Here is a 17435-nt window from a genome sequence, read left to right on the forward strand (position 1 = left end):
AACTTACTTTGCAGATCAAGGCCAGGAGCTTGACATCCTGTGCTCAGTGCTGCTGACCTCTGCTCTGCAGGACAGGGGTTAGTGAAGGCACCACAGCCTCGATACAGGACAGTGGGCCACCTCTGGAGGGTAGGGAGGAAGACAGGAAGAAAACAAAGTTGCACAGTTGTTGGAGCCCTTGTGTTCCGGATACATGTGACACTAAGCATGAAAGAGTCTATTGTGTCGTCTTTAGCTTTAATCTGTCTTCGGCAGCACTCTTCCTCCTGGACAGGACACTTAAAGTCAGCTTTCTTCTTTTCTCCCTCCTGTGCAGACTGCACAGGGTGAAGCTGACTAATTCTGACTAATTGCAGCACCAGGGTCCACCAGTCTCTGCACTCACTGGGCTGTCGAAACCAACCTGAATTGAGTTATTTTCATGTGGTGCTGGGAGTGGGAGAAATGAATCCTTTGAAAGGTTTCTCACAGTGTTTCATTGCTGAAGTGAACCACCTCAACTGAAACAAATCCACCTCTGCTACCGTCATATAAAGTTAATACACCTTCATGAAGCAGAGGTGCTGTTTCATGCAGCAAATGTGATTTATGTATTGAGTGTGGCTGTAGCTTAGGCCTTCATTTACTGACTAAATTGATCAGGAGACAAGATTCTTCAAGTTATAAGTGGTGTGCCACCCCCTGCTAAACAGTTACCTCCATCAGGGTAACTTTCATTTTATATCCTGATATCAGGCTACACCCTAATATGGTACATTTCCTGGAAAAGTAAGGAGAAACTGAACCAAACAGGAATATCTGTTTTGGCTTATCCAGAATATTATTTATCTGACAAATTAAGATCCTTCATCACATTAATGCAAAACAAATCTTAAATTGCCATAAATCTTGCAACATTGCCCACAATAGCTTCATACAAACAGATAATAAAACAATAGTTACCATGACAGACACAGTGTGGAAAACAGTAAATATCGGCCTATCACCCAGCTCAACATGGCGCCCTTTTTTTTCAAAGGGTGTCGGTTTTCCATAGGTCTGTCTTCACCTATTAAATGCTAATGTGATATATCCTGCTTTGGCCTTTGTTGTCAGTCTTATCAGTGTCCTTCTTCCAGGCCTTTTTCAGTCAGTCTCTATACGGTTACCTCAGGTAGAATGGGACCCTATCAGCAAGACAAACAGGAACCTGTTGAAAGCCCATTGTCCAGAGTAACACATGCTGGCTGCTGATGGCTTTGTCTTCACCAGCTTCCCCGGCATAAATATTTCTGAAGAGCACTGAGAAGCTTACTTTAATATTTGTGTCCAGTCTGATATTTATTGCCAGCTGCGTTCTCACGATGGTGCTGCAAATGTGTCAACTTTGACAACCTAGCAGTTATTATAAATGTGACAAAATTGATCTGTGATAGATTTTGTTGCCCTCTTTAGCATTTCTCATGAACAAAGGCTGCAAATTACAGTGTCATTTACAAGTATCCACTGTGCTGTGCTGTGTATGAAAACACACACACACACACACACACACACACACACCGATCACACACAAACACACACACACACACACACAGACAGTTAATGTGGAGATGACGGAGCTCTGGCATTACTCCCAGAGTGACTCGTGCTGGAGTGTTATTACCCTGCTAATACTTTTTCTTTAACCGGTTTAACTTATATTCTTTACACCTACAGTAAACAGTCATTTTGTTATACCATACCTGTTAGTCACTCACCCGTAAGGCCTTTCTAAATAGTACCTGGGGATATTTGCTGTTAAGAAATAAAGTGGCTCATGTTGAGTCATTTTTCAGAGAGAATATGTCCATGGAGAGATAACAGCACATTAATAATGAAAAAGAAAGAGAAGAAAACGAAAGCAGACGGCATGATTAAATGCAGTGAGGCTCTATTATTTAATTAGTGTGAAACTGGGACACATTTGTTGATATTACTGAACTCTGTAGTGTCTGATTTCTAACTTATTCAGCCTGTCTGAATATGTGCTTACAGAGGCGGGCCACCTGATCCAGGGAGAGGGAGTTATTTTCCTTCTGCATTCCTGATGGAGTCGTACAGAGTGACTGGCATTCCGAACAGTGGACGACAGCAGGGCTTCACTCAACCATCCCGCTCCTCCAGGCCCCACAGTAATGGAGCTGGTACATACGGTCTCAGCATCCGAGTCCAGGGTATAGATGGACACCCCTATGTTGTTCTGAACAACCAGGACAGGGGTCCTCAACCCTATATCCACCCCAACAGTAATGGGTACATTGAAACAGAAGGGTCTTTTATTGAGAACTACCAGGAGTATGATTTTGGAGGGCGCAAGGAGTCTGGATCCAACAGTCCCTTCATGGAGTACAGGTCTCAGAAGATGATGCATTCTACTGACCCTCAAAATGGCGTTGCAGATTCACAAGGAAAGAAACCATCCACGCTTCTGAACTTTCAGAAGCATCCTGAGATACTGCAACCGTATGATCCAGAGACCAACTCCTTGAACATTGAAGGGGTCCACAGTCCGCCTTCAAGGCCCGTGTCTCTGGCTGGGACTGGAAACAAACCCCAGAGTTCCTCTTCCACACCGACAGTATCTCCTCTGCCCCATGTCAGGTCATCAAGCCTGAACAAGGATAAAGCTGCTTCACAGCCAGACAAAAGGCAATCTCCCTTCCAGATCCAGACCGACACAGCCCATCCTAAACCCAAGACACAGCCTGAGTCTTTGCCACCAGTCCAGCTCGCTGAGCCTCAAACCAAGTCTCAACCCCAAGTGGCTCAGCCGCAGTCCAAACCTCGCTTCACAAACCTGAATCCACCTCAGTCCAAGACGACCTCTAAAACTCAGCCTCCCCACCAACCAGTGCCTTCAGCCCAGCCTCAGCCCTCAAACGTGTCAAGTCCCTCATGTGAGCAAAACAAGACCCCGTGCAGATCCCCCAGTTCTATGAGCAGTGCCAACTCCAGCCTCGAGCGCACCCGCCGTGAGCCTGATGTCCTTCCTCTACGGAGGACCGACTCCAGTGGACCTGTTCTTCAGTCCTCTTCTCGCTCCCGCCACTCTTCTTCATCTTCCACCTCGAAGGTCCTTCAGGATGAACAGATGGAGGCCCTGTATGCAGACACCATCAACCGCCACGAGAACCGGCGCTACATCCCTTTCCTCCCTGGTTCGGGCAGGGACATCGACACAGGCTCTATACCTGGTGTTGATGAGCTGATTGAGAAGTTTGATGGCAAAGATGGTAGCCAACAGCGGAGGGGCAGAGCGGGACGCAGAAACAGAATCAATCCAGAGGACAGGAAGCGCTCACGCAGTGTAGACAGTGCCTTCGGCCTGCGAGAAGGCTCTAGCTTTTTAGATGAGTCAAGCCGGCACCGGGGCACATCAATGGAGCATGTGCTTCGTCCTTCACAGCTACGACTGCAGAAGACAGCCGGCGGTCAAGACTCCTTGCTCACGGCTGTCGATAGCAGGGCCGAGTCCAGGGCTCCATCTCGTGTCACCAGTGCGCCCGGCTCCCCACAAAGCACCATCTCTAAAGGTGTTGGTTACATCCAGGGATACAAAAAGCCACAGACACGCTCCTCTTCTCTGCCATTCAAGAGTAAAGAGGGCGAAGACAGCACCTCTTTAGCTGGAAAGGTTTCGACAGCATCACTGTCAACGTCGCTATCAAAGCCGTCTTCCAGTGCAGACAAAAAGGCCAGCACAGAGGCAGATGTACAGGTAAAAAAAATCCAAGATCTGTGGTGCATCTACTTTTAAGTAGCATTGATATGACTTAAATTTCTGTCTTAATTGGTGGCTTTTTATTTAAAACACCAGCCCTTTGTCCAGCAGGCTCTGTGAGAAAGTGACAGAAAACGTCTTATGATCTCTCTCATTAAGCTCTCTCTCTCTTATTTCTTGTCCTATGAAGGCGACACCTGATCTTCTGAAAGGCCAGCAGGAGCTTTCACAACAAACACATGAAGAGACAGCGAAACAAATTTTGTTTAATTACCTCAAGGACGGGTGAGTTATTATCATTATTTTGAAGTCTGCTCTTTCTGTAGTTGACGTGACATGTGGTTGTTTGATTAAAACATGTTGTAAAAGAATTCTATCCTTTGCTGTTTGTTGAATCATGGCTCGAGCATATTCCCTCCATAGCCCACAACCAACATATTGCACCATAAGTTAATGCATCACAAAAGGAAGAAACTGTGCTGTGGGAGAGCATAAATGGTTTTTATCAGGGCTGGACTGTTTGTGATAAAAGTGAAGGAATGTGCTCTTCCTACCCTCCCAACCAGGCTGTGAATGATCCAGCTGTCTGGAGTTTATTTTCTCGCAGAATCCCACTTTCTCTCACTGCTTTCTCTTTGCTGCGGTGTGGAATGAGTGCAGAACCTTCTGTGTGTTTTTGAAATCAGACACTGACTGACAGTCAGTGAAAGGCATGCTGGGTTAAAAGGTTAAATGGAGTAAATGGAGGCAAATATTACAGTTTAAGTGTGCTTTGCAGCCTGTCAATTATTTAGCAAGTCCGTGTCAGGAATTGTTGTGGAGAAAGTATAAATTAAACATTAAGGTAGACTATCGCCTGCAGTACGTTGCTTTAGTTGTTACACTGAGAAACAGTTTGCAGGTTCCTACAGTTCCTGAATGTTGTACAGACTTGGGGATTGTAGAAAAAGAGAACAGGAAACGGTTTGGGTGTGTCGGGCCACAGGTCAGGAGTCACAGGACAAAGGAAAGGAAACACAGATGGAAGTGCTGGGGCTGAAACTGAGCTACATTCCCAAGGCCCAGAAGACAAACATTCACCAGCAGGGGTTATAAAGGTTTAATGAAAATCATCTGTATGAGGAGAAGGGAGGTTGGGAGACTGCTTTCTGTGTCAGCCTTGTGATTTATTGAAATAATATATTACTGTTGTCATGTGAAAGTGGTGCAACTTTAGTTTAGTTGATTCTGAAGGATTTTTTTTAGATGTTCTGTGTGTTCCTCCCATCTTTGGCTTTCAAAAGTCTGTCAGACAAACCCAGAAATGCTTGTTGAATGCCAGAGACAAAGCTGCTTTTCTTGGTACTCTGGAAACATTTATGTGTTCAAAATGTACGAAATGTGTTCAAAATTGCAATACTGTTATTTCTTGCTCACCATCCCACTTCATTTTTTAAATAAATATAATCCATAAACTATGTCACAATAAGAAAGAAAAAATTGTGGTGTGGGTGTGGCTGCTTCTGTGGCCAAATTCTGTGAATCGAGAGCTATTATTCATATCAACAAAACTACAATTTGAATGCAAAAGTGAAGGCATTATGGTTGAATATGACTTAGACAACCTTTCTTTGGCTTAATCGGTTACTTTTCAACCATATATTTATCCAGCATTGTCTGGGAGAGAGCCTTTTAGATTATATTACTGTATAATTTGTATTATAATATCCAAATACCAGATGTAGGCAATAATTAGCATGTCTTTAAGCTGTTTGCATTTAAAACCCTTGGGAACTTCTTAATTTCATAACCCTCACATGGCTGCTGGGACGTTTGTAGCACTGGTTCCCACTAACTTTACCAGGTGATGAAATGGGGCTCTGCGACTCCCATTCTTCAGTCCATAGGTTTGATTCTTCTGCTTCTGTGCCTCATGAGTTAGTTGGTGGGTGTAATGAAGCTGCTTGTGCTCTGAGTTGACACATCAAAGCAGCGTGATCCCTCCTGACCCTTTCTAAGCTGGGAATGAGTTACTCTGTTCTCAGTTCTCTGTTCAACAGTCAGGAATTAATCCTGATCCCCAAAACATAGAGAAATGTTTTTTTTTTAACCTTTTAATAACTAGAGTCTGTTAACTTACCTGTGTGTGTGTGTGTGTGTGTGTGTGTGTGTGTGTGTGTGTGTGTGCGTGTGTGCGTTTGGGCGTGTGCGTTTGTGCAGAAGCAACGATAATGATGAAACAACTAAGAGAAAGGTCAACCTCGTCTTTGAGAAGATTCAGACCTTGAAGTCTCGGGCCACAGCGAGTGCACAAGGCGACAACAAAGTGAGACATTGTTATAAAATTATAAACCTGCTTCACAAATAGTTGAAGGTCCCATGAAATTGTGTTGTTGTGTCCACTGGCATATTTTTCTGCTGTCTGTACACATATACCAGCTGCAGGTCATTCAGCTTTCCAAAGTGAAGCCCAGCTGGCTCAAATGCAATCATTTCATTCAAGTTGGTGCATATGAGAGCTCAGCTGGTCCATGTAACTCGTTTGTTCTAACATGAATTTTCAAATCAAATGTTAAATTTTGCCTTAACCTTATATTTGATTCAAATGATCTCAAAGCCATTTCATGGGACCCTTTTGAATCTGTGTGCTTATTGTTTCTGGCTCTTTAGCTATTTAGTTAGCATAGCAGGCCATGTCAGCTATTGAATGTTTAAAAATGAATAAAGAAGCTCAGTTCAGACATTCATTTTGTATTTTTATTTATAATTGATCTATAACCCATTCTGAAACATTTGTTTTCTGCTGTCAGTCCTTGAACCTCACTGCACAGACCAAAGCCCTCCAGGACCAATATGCTGAGCTGGAGAAAGAAACGGCTCAACTGAAAAGACAACTTGAGGAACAAAGCACGGTACCCATCTTACTACTGAGCTTCTGTGGCCAGCCCGTTATTTTGGCATGTCAATTTGTTACTGAACTTGTTGTTTGAGGCTATCCTTTAATCAGGGTTTTGGTTGGAAATGAGATTTGAGCGATTAGTGTTCAACTTGTTAAATTAAATATTTTAGGATTTGTTGGATATATAATTGACTAAGCTCAGCACAAAGGCACATTTTCATGATAAAATAATACAATAAATAGAGTACTAGAGGTTACTTCTTGACCTCTTGATAACCTGTTGCTGCTGTATTGTGAGTGTTTTACTGTAATACATACAAAAAGCTATTGTTTGCAGTAAAAGTTAAATTAAAACTGGGTCACTGTCAGGAATTTTTATTGAGCAATGAGTTAGTATGATCCATTCAATCCAAACTCCAAAAGCCTAATGCAGGAGAAGATTAAATGTGTTATTCTGGATGGAAATGTTTTCACTGATATATTTTTTGCATCACTATCAGAAGACTCAGGCTGACAAGAAGGTAGCTGCAGGTTTGAAGGAGCTGCAGGAGGAGCTGGAGCGGAGTGCAGAGGAGTGCAAACGTCTGAAGGAAAAACTGGACAAAACAGAAGCCGAGCTTCAGACCACAGTTGAAGAGTAAGTGCAGAGTAATGATGATGCTGATGATAATAAGCAGTGTAGATTCCTCAACCGGCTTTCCTTTATTTATCATTTCCAGAATGTTTCTTCATTGCCACTGGTCATATTTTATGTTTATTACTTAAAGTGGGGTGCACAGGTGGTCCAGTACAGGGGGAAAACACAATTGCAGACACCTTGGTTTAGTTCCCGGTAGTCTTTGTTAGACGCAATAAACACTACATTTATATATCTTTAACGACTTTGTTCCAGTTCCGTACAGAACAACTCTGACCTCCCTTTTCACTGCGACACCATAACATAACACAAAAAGGGAAAATACAAGTTAACAATCACCCTATCCTTTTTATGTGACATAATGGAGCTGGTTGCATGTGAAGAGGTTGTAGATTATCAATGTAACTGTGTTGATGTACCAGAACTACACCATCAACAGTAGCAAAATCCATCCCCACTTAGCTGAAATGCTCATGCTCCTCGCGTCCTACATGGAACGCAGACTTCAGTAGGGGAATCACATTTGTTGAAAAGTTTTGCGAGCCTGCCCAAAGAAAATCATCTACATGGCATGCAAATGCTCCAGTAACCTTAAACTGCTTGTCTAACCAATAAAATACTGCTGGATCCACCTGCGACATTTTACCACCTGTGCTCAGCATGATTTTTTTCACTTTGTTATACCAATATAGAGATGCATCAGCAAGACCATATACACATTTCTTTAGTTTCCATAGAACATTTTCACTGCCTGCCTCAGGAGGGGGCCGGATATAAATATCCCTGGACAGCTCCATGCCCTGCAAGAATCAGATTTGATGTACATAGAATGGACTTGCCACTGGTTTTGACAGATTACTGATAACAATAGCCTAAGAGATTCTGAGGCACAGGTTGGATAATCTTTCTGTAACTCTTGCATATTAAGCTCTTCAAAACCTCTTGTCCCTCACTGCCATCAGATTCAAGATGTTGTAGGTTATACCAGTTTTTGTGCTTTCCTGTGGCATTTCCTGCTCTGCCTAAAACTCTGACTGTATGTTGGATGCCGTCATCTCTGCTCACAAATGTTACAGTCTGACCTGTTCTTAACTCTACACCTGTCAGGGATACCACAGGCCCTGTGTTCTGTGTCAGTTTGTGTCTCATTATTTTGTGTCAGGGATGGGTTGCAACACTTCTCCTGTATTCACCTCGTATTCACGTGTACATGCGTTCCCAGCGTTCCCAGCGTTCCCAGCGTCAAAGGGTAAACACAAAGAGGTAAAATACAAGTTTAGGGGGGGGGGGAGTGAACTGAGAGCCATAGCTTGAACTTTTTGCACTTAGCATCCTTCTGGTGAGCGTTTGTGCTTGCAGGTGTAAAAAAAAAAGCTGCAGTGAATCACCAGAATTACGTGGCTTTTAAAACCCACCTCAGGTCATATCATAATTAGCAATGATAATAATAATAATTAGCTTAATGTGTTCATCATCAGCTGTGGTGTTGAATTGAAAGTTGCTTTCACCTTGACATTTTCATGTACTGTGATGCTAATACCAGTGTAGAATGTCTGTTGATGAAACCACACAGATTGTTGATAGTTACTAAAGAGATAAGCTGTCAGTACCTCTGTCTTATTATACAGTCCTTTGTGTAGCGTTGATCTTTCCACCACACACAAAGGGCTATGTGCCTGGTAACTGATTTACTGATTATTATTCTGACAGCACGAACCCTCTAGCTTCATTGTCTCCAGTTCACATATCATACATTACAGTAGGTTACTTTACTGATCTCAGTCTGGTTCTCATAGTCCTTCAAGTGCAGCCAGTTGCCATTATTAAAGGTTGCTGGGTGTGTTTGTGGAGGAAAATGTTGGCTTTGAGTTTTTATACCTCAATGGAAATTCAGGGGGATTCATTCTTTGAACTTTTTTATGTCTTCTTTGTTCTGTGTTCAGTCTTTGTTGTCAATGTATTTTTGTCTTCTCTTTGAATCTTTGAAGTTAGTTAGAACTTAAATGCATTTCCTTCACGGCCTTTGAGAAACCTGCAGTCAAACTAAATGCACTTGTTGTGTGGTAGCCTCACATCACTTATCACCCTCCCCTCACTGTTACAGCATGGGGGCAGTTCAGATATTATTGGTTTGCCAGCCTTCAGATATTGGTTTTAACCTCTAACATACTCAGACCCTGCACAGGTGCTTCTATTCGTATGTGTGAATTAAGATGCAGGTGCGTGAGTGTGTGTAAAGCATGTCAGGAAACCTGTTCTGTGTTGTGACATGTTGTGTGGTCTGTCAGGTTGTTCCAAGTGAAGATGGAGAGGGAGCAATATCAGACACAGATCAGAGACCTGCAGGACCAGCTGTCAGAGATGCACGATGAGCTGGACTCAGCCAAGAAGTCAGCTGCTGATGGAGAGAAAGACATGATCATGGCGGTAAAGCACAGTATTCATTCACACAGTTTACTGCAGAAGAAAGAATTTTTGTTTTGCTCAAACTGTCTCAGCTTAGAGAACATGTGGCTGATGGAAACTAATTTGTTTTCACCTCTTGCTGTTTGCCTTTCTGCTCACTAAAACTACATTACCGTGAAAGAAATACGTTTTTATATTCTTCCTCTTGAATTACAAGCTGTTTCTACACAAAACAGCATTGTGAGTTTAGGAACAAGTTAATTTTACGCTTGCAATTATACAATATGTTAGAAGCTATAAAACAGTACAACAAAACTTTTTATGCGATAGGCAATAACAACTTACGGCTTCATAAGGAAAGATTTTCCTCTGGAGACACTACAGAAGAAACTGTTTTAATAAACTAGCAGGCAAGCATACACAGTATTTACACTGTATATCTGAAATATTAATTAATTAATTTAAATTGTTTATTAAACATATTTGCAGTGAAAAATAAAACGGTCACGGTTAAACTTTGTACGTCAGCTACAGCATGAGTCTGCATATTCTGAGGTGATGAAAAATATGTCAAACTCATTTTCCGCAGGACATGATGCAACTGAAGGTCGAAATGCAGGAAGCACTCTTGGCCAAGGAGGATCAGGAGGAGGTGCTGAGGAGGCGAGAGAGGGAGCTGACGGCCCTGAAAGGAGCCCTGAAGGAGGAAGTGGCCGCTCACGATCAGGAGGTGGACAAGATGAGGGAGCAGTATGAGAAGGAGATAAGCAAGCTGCAAGCGTCTTTGGAGGAGGCCAAGCAGGTACTCAACCCCCCTCTTTGTCTCCCTTCCCCTCCCTCCCTCTCATTTCCTTCACTCTCGCCCTCCCTCAATCCAGAAACACCCCCATCAGAGAGGAGTGTATAGATAAGCACCACATCAGGGGAGCTGTAAGTGTGTGTGTGTTTTGCATTGCAAGTTGTGCCATATGTTGGTCATCATAGGTGCTGCTTTGAAGTAGCATTATTTACACCTTTTCACAAGCTTCACAGCTTCACAACAGGAGTATCAAAATATTCAGACGCTGTTTTTTAAACAGGCAGAATATATCCAGGATGAGCTTGTCCTCTTAAATCACTGCAGTGTTCCTGTGAATAGAAAGACAGGCAAACAGTGATAAAAAAACAGTGCTTTCAAAAATCCCAATAGTAGCAAACCTGAATTGTTAACATTAAAATGTAAAATGTTATAATGTACAGATCATTATAACAAGATAATTTCACAGATCTAGACATTGCATATTCCGTATTGAATAGTTTTGCCACCAGATTTGAAGCCTCACTAGTAACACCACAGTCTTCAGTCCAGGCTGAAGACCAGTTACTAGCTGACATTTCACTATTTGCACTGAGTTCCTCCCATGTTGTTAACCCTTTAAATCCCAGCTCCCTAGTTGTACATATATAGATTTCATAATCTGATATAAACAGATGGTTTTGTTCATATCTGCTGTGTTAGTCATAACACGGATTCCCTTATTGATAATCAGAAACACTGGTGTTACTGTTTTGCCTGTTTTGTTTAAATATGGTGATCACTACAGGTCTGCTACTACAATCATCAGATATATAATAGAATAAGATTGGATATTCATCTACACTTGACACGTGACCAAGTTGTTTTGCCCTTCTTTTTTTTAAATGACACATGGAAATTATGTTGCTTCCTTTCACACAGTTGTCTACGTCAACAGGACAAACTGATAATGAAAATGAAACAACAATCTAGCATCATTTTTTATGGGAATTTATTCAGCCAGTCATGCCTGCATGTATTTTTTTTTATCTCAGCTTATTTCTGTTGGGAGGAACATTTTATTAGAAGGATGATGTTTGACAATGACATTTGAAGACATTTACGCTACTTTTACTTTGTAGCAAGTCTCAATTGAAGGTCACAATATACTCTGAAATGGACTGGACACAGTTCTGTTTTTATTTCTTTGGCAAGATATCAATTTCTGAAAGTTTGTACATCAAAATTTAGCAATCTCTTCTGAGCCTCCACCATATTACTTCTGCACCACGAGGGAAAAGGGCACCAGTGATAAAACAGCCATTATTTAAAAGCAGATGATTTGACGTGAGTCTCTTTAGAGCAGATGTTCATCTTATGAACTGTTGCACCAAAACGCAGGAAGGTGAGTTAAGATGAGATGAGCAGCCGTTTATGGAAGGGTTAGGCGCACTGTGGGGACTGATGACACATTGTTTTCAGTAGGTCGCCGTGTGACTCACGTGTGTCCTGTTTGTCTCAAAGAGTGGAAGTTGTCCTTGTTCTCGGCTTCCTGCAAGCATGGTGGGGGTCTACAGCAGCACAGCACTCTTTTAAGAGTCTATGACAACATTTCTTTTTGTCAAACAGAGGTACTGCTCCCCCGAGGGACTATGGCATGAGGAGTTTATCCTCAGTGCTTTGTTATCACTTGGAAAGATGAAGTCATTGTTTATTCCTCTTGTAAGATTTAAGAGTTTCTTCCTCATTAGAGCCCTTTCCTTGAATTAATGTTGTGTGTCTTGGAGTTACACTTTGTGAGACATTTATAGATTAAATTGGCTGTAACTATTCATTATCATGCAGAAACATTAACTCAGATTTATACAGTGGGTCCATTTATGTTTTACATAATATGCCATTTATATAAACTCTTTTTATCGGGGCAATGTGCAAATGGCTTAAAAGATTGATAAATCGGCATGTAAAAGACATAAGTTAAGTAATTTTGTAGCCTTAGCTAGAAAATAAGTAATTAAATTAAATTAAAACCTGTAGAGTTTGGTTTAGATCCTGCTCTATGTGTAAAGTGCCTTGAGATGACTTTGTTGTGATTTGGCGCTATACAAATAAAGATTGATTGATTATAAGAATGTAGGTAATAAATTCTCTGTAAGTTTGGTTATTACAACAAATCTCTTAAAAAATGAGGGTAAATGTCATAAAACTCAAAGCCTATTGAGCAAGAGGTTAATGAGAAAGTCTGACATTAAAAGTGAAAATTACTTATCTCATGTACATTTTGCAGTGTGAGGTGCTGAACAGAGTAAAGAGAGTCAGAGGGAACTGTGCATCTTTTTATTATTTTTTTCCCATATCCAGCCAAAGTGAAACCCTCCTCCCCCCTTTGTGGCTCTGATGTTTGCGGTGACCAGTGTGTCCCATGCAGAGAAGAATGCTGGAAACTGGAGCACTAAATTGTTCCGTATACTGGTTAATTGCAGTGGCAAGCCATCACTAATCTAATGAGCTGCTGTCCCTGAGTTACGTCGTGTCCCCTCTTCTTTCTGTGCCCTGAAAGAGCGGGGGTAATTGTGGACCTCAGTTGAAAATGAATGATGAGTTTGTTTCACACAATAATAGCAGCGGGGGTTGGGACATGTTGAATAAGTGGGTCAGTATGCTGTAAAGAAGGGGATGCATGGCCGACCCCCTGAAAGGAACGGGGGTGGGGGGGGTGTCTGTTTTGTGTCTTCAATTGAAAGCTGCGTTGTGTTTTTAGTGAGCTGAAATTTGAGGAATTTGATCAAAGTTAAAAAATTGTTGTCAAAACTTTCTAGAGGGAGAGAGAGAGCAAGAGAGATAGACTATGAATTTGCTTATTTAGTGTTACCAACCTGAGTTCTCAGTGTTCTGTAACCAAAGACATCTGCACATTTGAAACTGGTTTGATTTGGTTTCATGTCTGCATTGTTGGTATGCAAAAAATGTGGAAAGATGAGGTGCAGCGAGTAGAGAGGAGGGTTTGTTTCCAAGAATGCTAGGGTCAAAGTGGAGAATGTGCACCCTGCAGACCTTCTTCACTCAGCTCCAACTCTGTTACAGTGCACCCACCCACGACCTGCGGGAGAGGCTCAGATCTTTTCATTTGTGCCTCTTCAGGGTGCTGCAGTTGCATCTCCATCGCTGCAATGCTCCACACTGTGTTAGAGGCTTTAATAGGTCTCAGCCCATCCTAACTGTAAAGACAGAGCCTTGTGCTTATCACACCATTTCCAGCTCTTGTTATGTTTCACCCACAGCCCCGAGCCACAGTGTGTAACACGGTCACATTGTTATCATGCTCTTATCTGTTACCTCAATCCACAAACACTATATTTTTCATTTCCTAACTCCACAGTTTACACACAAGACTCCACAGTAATCTCCCACTCACCTAAATGCAGTTCATTTTCTAGACGGTGCCATCCACGCGCTCGTATCTCAACCTGCCTCTTGAGTAATCTCTGCCAGTGTGTAAACTGAAGTCTCACTGTCTGATCATCAGACTGACGTAGCCCAGAGAAGAGTCCCCCCTCAGGCTTGTTTTGAAAGTAAAGACTCCTGCATGAGTCTGTGTGTTTGATGATAGCACTATATTTTCCAGCGTAGCTTTAGGAGCTGATTTAGCAGGTGGCTGGAAAGAGGAAGACACAGATGCAGGGCAGCGAGGGAGGAAGAAAATGATGGACAGAGTTTCTGGGTCTTGACAGAGACGGCAAGGAGTTAGCTGTTTATACTCGTAGGAATATTACATCTTCCAGGGCTTCAAAGAACGGTTATGATAGCTGTATATATTTGATGACATTAACACTTTAAAAAACGCAGACTAAATGTTCAGTAGCTCAGTCAGAAAAGGTGTAGTTCAGAAAAATATTGCTGCCTGGCCATATGAGGGTCACACCCCTGTGAAACCAGGCCTGGATTTGGTGTTTATTGTTACTCGCTGCCTGAGCCTGAACGTTTATGTTGTGGGAGCCTAATCAGAACAACATGCTGGAGTGGACATGCACATCTCTTATTGAGATGAACCACAAGATTTGAGACTAGTGGTCAAAAGCTTGACGTTCATCAAGCTGTGCATTTTATGGCAGTTTATGTGAAATAGTAGGACATTTTAAAAATGTTTTTAATGAAATAATGAATCAGAGTCTGATGTTCTATCAGTGGGCCGAGCAGTTAGTGTGATTGTTGTGGGATGTGGATTTTGGCATTCCTTCTGTGGCTCACAGGTTTATTCAAACTTTGTCTTCTTTGGTCTTTGGCCTGGAAAACTGGCACGTAGAGTCTTTCTGGTGAGTCTTAACTGAGCCTTTGAGTTTTGGCCAGAATGGTGGTGCACGATTTAAATTGGCATCAAGGGGCCTATAAGTCAAACTCTGAACCACACTCAGCTCACTCTCTTGATTTGACAAATTCCCTGTAATTACTGCAAGTATTTTTAAGAACTGGTTCTTCACAGCTTCACATTGCATGACTTTACATTTTACATATTAATAGATTTACAGACTTTTTGAATATTGTACAAAAATGCTGTAGATCAGATACTCTCTCTGTTTTTAATGTCCAGAAACCTGTGGAGAGCATGAGATCACGGAACCAAGTGTGATCAAATCTGCTCACAAGAGACACAAAAAGTAAATGTTCGCCTTAGATAGGTCTGTATTGACCCACAGAGGGTCTTTTGGTTGAAGCAGTGAGTGACTGGGAGTGAAATATTAGTAAAGAATAAACTAGGCAGCCTTGTGGTCATCACAGATGGTGAGATAGGGTATGTTCACTTTTCTGATGAATTTGTAGTTTTACTAATCTTGCAAGTTAGGTGAAACATAATGAAGGCACTTCAAAACGTTTTAATGTCGTAAAGCTCTGCCTGTTTATGTGATAACTGCAGTTGGTCTCAGTTGTCAGCAGATAGTGTTTATTGTGTCAACAACCAAATTTCAAGAGTCATATTTGTCACTTTTGGCAGGATTGAGGACATTTAATCAAAAATCTATTTAGGAAACAACTTTCTCAAATGCTCTTTTATTCATTTTATTTTAAACCAGAGAAACATCCGTGTCTCTGAGAGCGTTTGTATTTCCACAATCTCACTAGGATCTGTAATCCCATTTTATACCCCAAAACCCCTGCATGCCTGCAGTTTGGCTCAGCACAGACACTCCTTTTAAAGGAGGTTTGTGTTTCCAGGACAAGACCAGATTTGATTACTTTCCTCTTTTGACCAGAGAGATGCCAGTGCTTCTCAGCTGTCACATTTTAATTTCTACTTCAATCCTCCCTTTCAGTTCACGACAGACCCTCTGTTCCAGTTAACCTCAGGTCTGGGGGCCTTTTTTTAATAATGGAAACTGCTGTGTTTGTAACACATACTTGCTGGCAAAGCAAATCAAGGTGTCTGCATCGTCAGTAGAGTTGTGTTACTTTTTTTCTTGATAGGAGAGTTAAGTACAGATAATGTGATACAGGAAATGACCTGTACTCTGACTGACCTTGGTCAGTTTTATGCTACATTTACTATGGCATGTTTGCACATGTAGCCACATTTCTCTCTTTATTCTTTGCTTTCTTGGCTTTAAAATGTATAAAACAAAGGAAATTTTTCTCTCTTTACATCACTTCAGCTGTCACAAACCTGCGATAAGGAAAAGCAGGATTGATGACCTAATTTTCTCTTGTGCCACCCAGACAGACAGCAAGCAGCTGACTGACCAATAAACAAAAAGGACATGTCTACAACACTCACTGTTTTGTTATGTTATACTCTGTCTGAAGATCACAACACTTTGAAATCAACATCCATCCTCTGATTGGTTCATATAACGTAGAAAGGAATTGAAATAAACACAAATGGTTGTAAGAAATTTGTGACTGTTTGACAGTACATGAAAGTGGAGTAAACATGTGAGAGGCAGTAAACATATGAGTAAAGACAACAGGAAGAGCAGGAAACAAAGAGAAATAATTCAACAGCAGCAGAAAAGGAAATGTGAGATAAATTTTCTTTATTCTGGATCTGTTGCACAAGCGTCATTTTGTTTCTGTTGTTGCGTCTATTTGTAAAGGTAAAATCAGTTAGCATGTTTTTGCAGCCGCAGCAGAAAGAAGGAAATCATGGGTTTGAGTGCATCCTGATTTGGACTACCTCCAGCTGAGTGCACACGTGAAAGAAAACGGAAATAGCTTGTCATCATTTGGCAAATAAACTATTTACCAGGGAGCGTAAAGCATTTTTACATAGTAGTAGTAGTAGTAGTAGTAGTAATTAAGTAAATTGTTGTAATTGGTGTTGTAATAGTTTGTGATATACATGACAAGATTTGTTTAATGGCCTTGTGGTGGCTTCATCAAAATACTTTCCTGACAGTGCAAATCAAATTAAAATGGTAAACATATTACATCACGCCTTACATTTTTTCAATATTATATTATTTCAACATTAATAAATTTGAAATCATGTCATGAATTTAACAAGTATAAACAAAACACAAAAGGAATATTATCAATCTCCGTTCTGTTGGGTTTTCAGTCTACCAGATGGTGTGAAAATATAAGGAAAAAATACCTCTGTGTTTGTCTTCCAAAAAAAGAAAACAAAAGACATGCATAGCAATGTCAGGAAGGGCGCGGGGAAAGAAATGACAATATGTTAGCAGCTGACTTTATGGAAAATGACTTAATTTGGGAAAACCAGTTTGTTAGAAATGATGAAAGTACTGTATATATTCAGTTGTTACATGTAGTTAGCTACTTACCAGGTTACATGATGATGGCTTGTTTACAGTGTATGATGTTTTGAAATTGACTTTGTTCTCACTGAGTGATTAATGGTGCCAAAGTAACTGTTCAGAGAAATATGGCATGAAGAAACACAGGAAAATGACCAACACTCTGCTTGGTTGTGGGTTACTGTTGCAGCTGTGTTTATTTTTGGACTATCGGCTCTTTTGTTACGGTGAAAGCTGATTTGGTGGGAATA

General features: G+C 41.3%; 1 protein-coding gene across 3 annotated transcripts in view; it reads left to right on the forward strand.

Annotated features, from left to right (window-relative positions):
- Nucleotides 1-17435, forward strand: part of cgnl1 (cingulin-like 1) — a 30465-nt gene that overhangs the window by 750 nt on the left and 12280 nt on the right. Inside the window, exons 2-8 of one of the 3 annotated variants that reach the window (XM_053318133.1) lie at nucleotides 2014-3736; nucleotides 3930-4024; nucleotides 5939-6044; nucleotides 6529-6630; nucleotides 7118-7254; nucleotides 9543-9681; nucleotides 10250-10462. In XM_053318133.1, the coding sequence (XP_053174108.1) occupies nucleotides 2066-3736; nucleotides 3930-4024; nucleotides 5939-6044; nucleotides 6529-6630; nucleotides 7118-7254; nucleotides 9543-9681; nucleotides 10250-10462 (2463 nt within the window). In that variant the 5' untranslated portion in view covers nucleotides 2014-2065. The remainder of the gene's footprint in view (nucleotides 1-2013; nucleotides 3737-3929; nucleotides 4025-5938; nucleotides 6045-6528; nucleotides 6631-7117; nucleotides 7255-9542; nucleotides 9682-10249; nucleotides 10463-17435) is intronic. The other 2 variants (XM_053318141.1, XM_053318149.1) reach the window with 2 other exon arrangements.

Source organism: Scomber japonicus, chromosome 1 (assembly GCF_027409825.1).
Source record: "Scomber japonicus isolate fScoJap1 chromosome 1, fScoJap1.pri, whole genome shotgun sequence".
Lineage (NCBI taxonomy): Eukaryota > Metazoa > Chordata > Actinopteri > Scombriformes > Scombridae > Scomber > Scomber japonicus.